At 40.6% G+C, this 8124-nt stretch overlaps 1 protein-coding gene across 1 annotated transcript in view; it reads right to left on the bottom strand.

The window, feature by feature from the left end:
* Positions 1-8124, bottom strand: part of CHI3L2 (chitinase 3 like 2) — a 32939-nt gene that overhangs the window by 23917 nt on the left and 898 nt on the right. Inside the window, exons 2-7 of the mRNA XM_006149581.2 lie at positions 7185-7214; positions 6444-6645; positions 6096-6152; positions 1977-2127; positions 1152-1276; positions 545-674 (exon numbers count right to left, since the gene is read on the bottom strand). Of these exons, the coding sequence (XP_006149643.1) occupies positions 545-674; positions 1152-1276; positions 1977-2127; positions 6096-6152; positions 6444-6645; positions 7185-7214 (695 nt within the window). The remainder of the gene's footprint in view (positions 1-544; positions 675-1151; positions 1277-1976; positions 2128-6095; positions 6153-6443; positions 6646-7184; positions 7215-8124) is intronic.

The raw sequence follows: 8124 nt of genomic DNA, 5'->3' as shown, positions 1-8124 counted from the left end.
TATATATATATATATATATATAAAGCATAGCAGTAACAACAACAAAATATTTTCCTTCAACTTTCTACTTCCCAGCACTCTTCAGGATATTTACATCAGCCTGACCTCGAGCAGTCATTGGATCTTCCAGGCTTCTGTTTTATCATCTGTAAATGAGAGTAATGCTTCCTGCCCAGCCAACCTCACAGGGTTGTTTTGAAGATTACATTAAATAGATAATATGGATGGACACAGGAGGGCATGCTTTCTGTATATCTATGTAGGTTCCAGAAAATGTATCAAAGACGGGATTGGTAACATGCTGGGCTAAACACAGAGTTTAGAACACCTCGACTACCAGGGCTTCTGGCATTTTCCAGGTGACGTTGTCCTGATGTCTGGCCAAAACATTTCCCTTGCATTCATTAGCTCCTGGGGTTATCTGAGTCCCTCTTGGGTACATGTCTACTCCTCAGTCTGGGACAGAAGTAACTCTAGATGAGTTGCACTTTCCCCAGGTCCATCCCTCCACCCAGCCCCACTGCATTTCCTTTGTACCACTCACCACATTGTAGTAGGAGCTTGTCCCTCTGTCTAGCTGCCCCTTTCTCAGAGGGCTGTTGTGGCCAGTGACGAGGGGCTTTTCCCAAGACCCATGGAAGTCGAAGGACAGGAGGTTAATGAAATCCAGTTTTCTAAAGTCCCAAAAGCAAAGAAACAGATTCTGTGGTTAGCAGCGATAAAAACAATAATTGCAGATAATTATAAGGGGGCTTTGAATGCCATGAGAAGGATTAAAAATTATCTTAAAGAAGTTTCTGTCTGAATTGTGTAGTGATAGTGACTTTGCCTCTCACCTTCCTCCCCTCATTCCTTAGACATAGTGACATTTGTCATTTGCACTGGCCAGAAAGACAATAGGAACCAAAGGGACAAGAGAAGATGCTCTGATGTGTAGTCATGTGGCCATCATGACACTTCAGTCAGCAATGGAAAGCACATAAATCCATGGCCCCATAGTTTCATATACCATATACTCTAGTTGTGCAGTAGGCTATTCCAACAAGGTTTGTGCAGCTCTACGCTATCATGTTTGCACAATAACAAAACTGCTTAATGATGCATTTCTCACAATGTATCATTGTCATTAAGTGACCCATGACTGTACTCACTCTGCTAATGTTTTGATCTGATAGCTGTTATCAATCATCTGTCTCCCTGCAGATACACCTGCAGTCAAGAGCAGTCTTTCTTGACTAGATTTTCCAATGTCGTTATTAAAGGCTTCTGCTAATTCCTATAAAAAAAAAAAAAAAAAAAAAAACAAGATATCAGATTCCCTCTTTCTGGAATACAGAGCTAATCTTCTTCCCTGGGATCTATGAAGTTTCAAGAATCACATTAGGTGCAGAGATCAACCCTTTCCTTTCCATTCCACATGGAGATGCCTTCTGCCTATATCTGCTCTGGATGTCTCCATATTAGGCAGGAGGACCCCAGCCTCACTGTGCCCAGAAAAGAACTATCTGGGTTTCCACCCAGATAGATTTTCTGACCTATCTGGTAGATCTTCTATGAGGTTATCTCAGCACCCAGAAAATTCTATGGCCCCTTACTATTTTACACAGAAGTTACTTTGTTTTGGTGTTTTCATCATATAAGGGAGCTTTACTGTTTAATGTTGTCCTTGCTCTAAACCAGGAACAAGGGCTTGCCCTCCTTCCAAGGGGGCTTCCAAAAGGCAGGGACTGTGGTTTCCAACCAGACTCCATGTGTGTATTCCTTACTAGAATGTGAACTCTTTGAGAACAGGGATTCTTTTGATGTCTAGTACCCAGTACTTAGTATAGGTTTGTTGAGAGAACAACTGCACACCATCATCTGAGCTCACAGGTAGCTAAATGAATGCCTACACTAGCAACTTCTCCAAAGTCTCATCCAGGGACCCATGGATTCCACATGTTAAAGGCAAGAGTATAGCGTGGACTCTGGCTTACTTGAATTAGCATGGTGAAAACAGTGTTGTCTTTCCGATCTGGGTAGATCCAGCTTATATCTAGTCCATCAAAGTTATGGTTTCTCAGGAAGAGAATTATGGAGTTAATAAATTCTAAGCGTGATGTTGAAGAATCAACCATGGGGTGGAATCTGGGGAGAGGCAAAAACAGTGTTTTTTAGGAAGAATAAGCAACACATTTTTTTCACAGAAATCCTGAATAATTTATTCACTCACTTTTTGTCTGTCTCTATCCTCCCACTTTTGGAACAGGCGGGCAGAGAAAGAATTGTTGGGTCAGAAAATTGATCAGATCAGGTAAAGGGGGATTGGGGTCTCTGTAGAACTTTTTACAGGGTAATGGGCTACCATTGACAAAAATTTTTCTTGTCCAAACTTATACAGCCTCCTCTGAGCTCTCTTCTAAATGAGACCTCAACCTTGAGTTTCCATCCGCCATCTTTGCCATGCCCAGTTTTAGCAAGAATCTTGTTAAATTAGTTTAGTCAGACTCTTCCACCCTTAGTATTTGACTGGTCTCAATATATTACCACTTCCCAGGTGACCATCTCCTAGCCGGTATTGGAATGCCCTGGCCTGCCTTTAGAAAGGATCTTGTTGAGTCTGTTTAGCTGGAATCTCCTAAGATCTAATCTTTCCTCTTTTTAATTATCCATCCCCCCAACCTATTCTTCGGCTATAAAACCCTACTTGGCTTTGCTGTATTTGGAACCAAACTAGGCACTACATGAGAGAGTCTTCAGAAAATTCACTGAAAATGTGTTTTATGAAAAATTATTGCATGGATTTCAAATTTTTGACACCAAAATAAACATACTTTAAATCCATTTTCCCACAAACTTTTTGAAGTCACCTCATTCAGAGGTCTCCTTTTCCCTTAAGAACTGTTGCAACAGTTCTTAAATAAATCCTGTCTTTATCACAGTAACTACTGTCTAGCTTTAATTTTCTTTAGCACCTTCCAAACACCTCTTGGAAAAGCAGTTTGCAGTGTAGTGGGCTTAGGGTCAGGAGATCTGTGTTCAAGTCCCAGGTCAGTGTCCTTTCTGGTGGCCCATTTGTTACTAACCAGCACTCTGGGTTCCAGCCCAACTGTCTCTTATTTGGGATTAAGGATGCCAATTCTGCCTCATGTGCCTCACAAAGAATACATTTAGGAAAGTTCTATAATAATAGAGCTGGACTTTGTTTCCCAAACAAGCAACCCTAGGGGCTTTCAGCTGACCTAGAGTTCTTAAGCCCAAAAGGTGAGTCTCAGCTGTCCACCGAGAGGGCCACAATAGTGCATAAAATCCAATGCCATAGACAAGATATTGGTATTTTCTTGGGGACATATCCTTTGAATTCTGCCACTTTCTACCTCTCATAACAGTTCTCATCCCCAGGCATCCTTAGATTTTTTTAATTAATTTTTGTTTCAGTCAATATTGAATTGAGATTTTGGTCCCTGAATGTATCTCAGCTGCGTAGTGGGAGAAGTAACTAGAAACTAGCCAAGTATTAGAAAACCACAGTAGATTTTGGTTTCTACCTTTTTCTCTTGCATCTCAAAAGTGTTTATAATGATAACTATTGCACCTGAGCTTTTGGACAGACACTTCTAATTTTAGAAAAGACACTCATTCGGGCCAGCAAATGGAGTAGCAATACATCACTAGAATCCCACATGACCAACTGTGGTTTGAGTCCTGCTGGCTTGAAACTCACACCAGGTGCGTGTGTGTACATGCCCAGGATTCTAGGGAGAAATGGAGAAGGAATTTTAATGTGGACATTCCCTCTGAGGAGTGATTTTTCACTTTCCCTCTCACTGTCTCTGTCTGTTTGTCTGTCTGTCTCTCTCTTTGGTGAGAGCAAGCGCCCTAAAGCAAAAACCATTAAAAAAGAAAAAAAGACACTGATTAGAAATGTTTTGATTTGCTCCTTAGAAGCAAGTCTGTGCATTGCACATATTTAAGTATTCTTCACAGCACAAACCTTGGCACGTACCTAATAATAGTAACAATAATATAACAGCAATATTGTGAGCATTGAGTCCTTATTGCATATTGGCGCTATATCTAACTGCTTATATTCCATGCCCTACCATCACCCTGAGATAGATTTTGTTATTCTGATTGTATAGTTTAAAACAAACACACAAATGACTTTAGCTTAGAGATGTTAAGGAACTTTCCTGAAGCCACACAACTTGCACATAGCTTGCAAATATCTAAAGGAAAATCCAAACCAAATGATTTGTTTTCCAAACAAGCAACTCTAGAGGCTTTCATCTATTCAAGTCTTTCCAAAGCCCCCCTGTGGCCACTAAACTGGTATACAATAGACACTCAATAAATTGTTTATTAAATAAATTAATGCATAAATGAAGGCAGTTCTAGTTGAATTGATTCCAAATTTAAGCAACTATTAGAAAGGAGTGATCATTTAAATAGTAGGAGAGTTGCCATGAACACCCTTCATAATTGAAGGGTGTTCATGGTGGGGTTAACACAGAACCAATTAATTTAGGTAGCCTGATCTTTCTTCTTTCTGTATGGAGAATTTTATGTATGCTTTTTAATGCTGACTTCTCTTTGCCAGCTCTAGCTGTAACAGTACTGACAAGCTACATGAGGAAGTTGTACTATCAAACTTCCATAAAAACTGAGAGACACTGCTGGCTGAGCTGAAGAACTCTGGATTTTTAAAATTGATAACACTTTAAAAATTAAAGCAGGCACAACCACTGCGGTGTAGGAATGGTGCAAGTATTCTGCAGGGCTGGAAACCATACACCCAACCATGGGCTTGGATAGCTGGATCAGCTTAAAAACATGTCAGTCACCTGTGTGTGGGGACACACTATCTTGAGGAGCTGGCAGACTGGGAAAGGGGGGACTGCAGATTGGTGGGACCCTGCAAAGGATATCTCTTTCCTTGTCTCTCATACATCTGTGCTCTCTACAATTTAAAATAATAGAAAAAATTAAAAGAAATTTAAAATTAGATTAAATTCGTTGGAGATCAAATAAAGATATCTTTCATCCTTATGTTTTGTATTTATTTAGTGCTTTATTTTTGAGAGATTCTTTGCTATAGGGCAAGTGTACTCGCTGGAGAGACAGAGAGAGAGAGACAGAAAATGAGAACTCACCCCCTGGGGGGGTTGGCCATACCACAATTCCTTCTTTAGTTTCTTCTCAGGATTTTGGGCATGCATGCATGTTTTACGCCACTGGGTATAGGCCTTAAACCATGGTCAGCTATGTGAGAGTCCAGTGACATAACCATTATGTCATCTGAGTCCCTATATAACTTCCTTTGTTTTACCTTTTTAAAGAATTATTTGTCCAATTTTTTATTTATCATTATTTGAAAATTTGACCAAAGAGAGACAGAGAGAGAGAGAGAAAGAGAGAAAATGAGAAAGCAAGCCACCAGGTCTGGTACTCAAACTGTAATCAGCCATGTGGGAGTCCAGTGCCTCAACCACCATGCCACCTGCCAGTGCCTATTTAGCTTTCAGTATAAATGGGATAGCAGTTTTATGTGACTTAAAATACAATTTATAATGTATGCTTTGCATTGATAGTGACTTTGTTTTTAAGCAAAGCAGACCCAATTGTCTCCTCTGCTGTTCTGCTTTTCTCGGGTCTTCTGGTTGCATAGCCCTGACTCACAACATTGCAATTCACTACTTTGGGGCAAGGTCCAGTTCTTAAGTGGAAATAATCCACCCAACTAACCTCATGATGCTAAGTCAAACACTCAAGTTGTTAAACAAAAATAGTACTTCTCAACTAAAACTATCTCCCATAATTCCTAAAGTGAAAAACATTCATGTAAATCATTTAAGAATTTATTGCTCTTGGTCCAGTTCTTTCTCAGATCTTAAGTGCCTAAGCTTGTGTGAATCTCCTGTCAAGTTCTTCCCAAGACACCAACAAACCTACTGTTGTGCTCTGCTCATGACAAAACTCAGATCAATTTTGTCACCTGGCCATGGGGAAATTTCTCATTGCCCAGTTCAACGTATCTTCTTAGGAGGTAGAAAGTGATAATGACCAGAAATTACATGGGGGAATGAATGAAAAATAGTGACGTGATGTAGTCTTACCCTTTGGAGCCAAACAGGTACCCTCCAATGGACAAAAGGATTTTCAGTTTGGGATTCCTGGAGTAGAAGAACAAACTGATTATTTCTTTTCTGGCTACTAGGAAAACTTTAACTAAAAAGATAATTCCTGATAGGAAGATTATTGACAAATAGTGCTAGCTGCTTAGTAGTCAGGTTCACTGGAGGAAAAAAAAAAAAAAAAGAAGCTTTGAGGAGAACAGTTAGGCTCAGAAGCATACCCAAAGAAACAAATATGAATAGATGAATAAAATAGTAGGCCTAGGTCCAGATAAGACCAACTTCCTTCTCCCAAAACCCACCTAGGAAGGCCACCCTGATTCTACTAACTTGGTTTTGAGCTCGTTGATGGTCTGGTAAAGTGCTGCGTCATTCTTGTCGTTGATGATGACCTTGTTGTTAGTGATGCTGGCAAATGAGTAGATGAGGTGAGAGCATAGGAAGGGGTCAATATTCTTAGGGGTGAATTTTCCTGGATCCTGTCTGTCCTGGGACCAGTTGGTAAAGTAGCAAACGAGTTTGTAGGCAGACCCTAGAGTAGAGTGAAAAAAGCCAATGGGACCTTGCTGTTGCCTTAGGGTCCAGAAAGTTACAGGTTTCTCCCCAAGACAGTCATTGCACCCTTTGCTCATTCAGCCAGTCTCTGAGGGTCATTCACCCTGAGCCCTTAGTGCTGGCTCTTGAGTACCCAGATCCCAGTTAAGAACAGCATTTAAAGACAAAGATATCTATGTGTAAAACACCCACAGAGCACGGAGATACAGTGCGTGTGAATGGACAGATAACACATGATACATATTGTACATATATGTATATATTCATATGTTGTACACACACACATTGAGGTTAAATATGAGAGAGAAGAACAAGAGAGAGAGAGATTTTTAAAAATGGAACCCAAACCATGGATGACAACACAGAATGAAAATTCAGAAGTCGTAACCATGCTAGTAGCAGAATTTGAGAGAGGAATCAAGAGAGAGAGCACATAGCAGAGACAGAAATGGAACATAAGAATTATAAGGACCCAACCTTGAAGACCGAGGTAGTAGTAACCTGGGGAGTACTTACCTCCCTGCAGAAGCAGCAAGATCACTAAACCTGTAATAGACCATGGAAAGAGAATTATGTTGAGGCAAACCTGGATCATCTGTCCCAAAGGACGTGGTGAGTATGTGGGTGTGCCTACATATAAGACAAAGTCATACTGCCTGTGCACTCTCCAGCCATAGCTGCTGTGGTCTCTTTCCAGGGCCTCAAGGTCCCCGGCCCTTAGGTGCCTTTTGGGTCTCTATAGCCCTAGGCAGAAACATCTTCCAAACTAGGAATCAATCTGCTTACTTATTTATCCCACAAAATTTCATTGACTCACCAATCATTGTCTAGGAAACTAAAACAAAACTGATACCTTCTGTGCACTCAAGGAGTTGATAGTCCAGTCTGGAGTTGAATCTAGGTAGGCTGACCTTATAGCATATTGTCCAGTAGGACTCTCTGAAGACTGAAAGGGAGCATTTTTTTTTTTTTACAGGAGCATTTTAAAATATGTTTCCTTGGACTATAACTTAAACTAGTACTGCCCTGAGAAAATTTAGATTACTGGTCAACCTACACACATACAAGCAACTAACTCTTACAAGGCAAGATGAACTGAGAAGTATGAGGATTTGCAGTGCTCTAAGCTTGCATGTTTGAGATCATGCCCAGTCTCTCCACAGGACATCTCCCCTAGGAGGACTAGTTAAATTGTTCTATCTTTACTTCATCCCTCTAAAGGGAAGGAAAGAGCAGGAACCTGGGTCCTAGAAACATTGCCCCATAGGCAAGACTCCTTAAACTACAGTCCCCTTGTCTGGAACACTATTCATTCTTACCCACACTTGGACCCTGGGGGATCTGAAAATAGAGAAAAAGGCAGGTAAAAAGGAAAAACTTTGGATGATACAACTGCTGGAGCTGATACCATCCCTGCAGAACTAAGGACTGGAAAACAGAGCTGTATTATTCTTTC

This window comes from Tupaia chinensis, unplaced genomic scaffold, assembly GCF_000334495.1.
Source record: "Tupaia chinensis unplaced genomic scaffold, TupChi_1.0 Scaffold000270_2, whole genome shotgun sequence".
Classification (NCBI taxonomy): Eukaryota; Metazoa; Chordata; class Mammalia; order Scandentia; family Tupaiidae; genus Tupaia; species Tupaia belangeri.
This window is presented reverse-complemented; position numbering and strand designations above follow the sequence as displayed.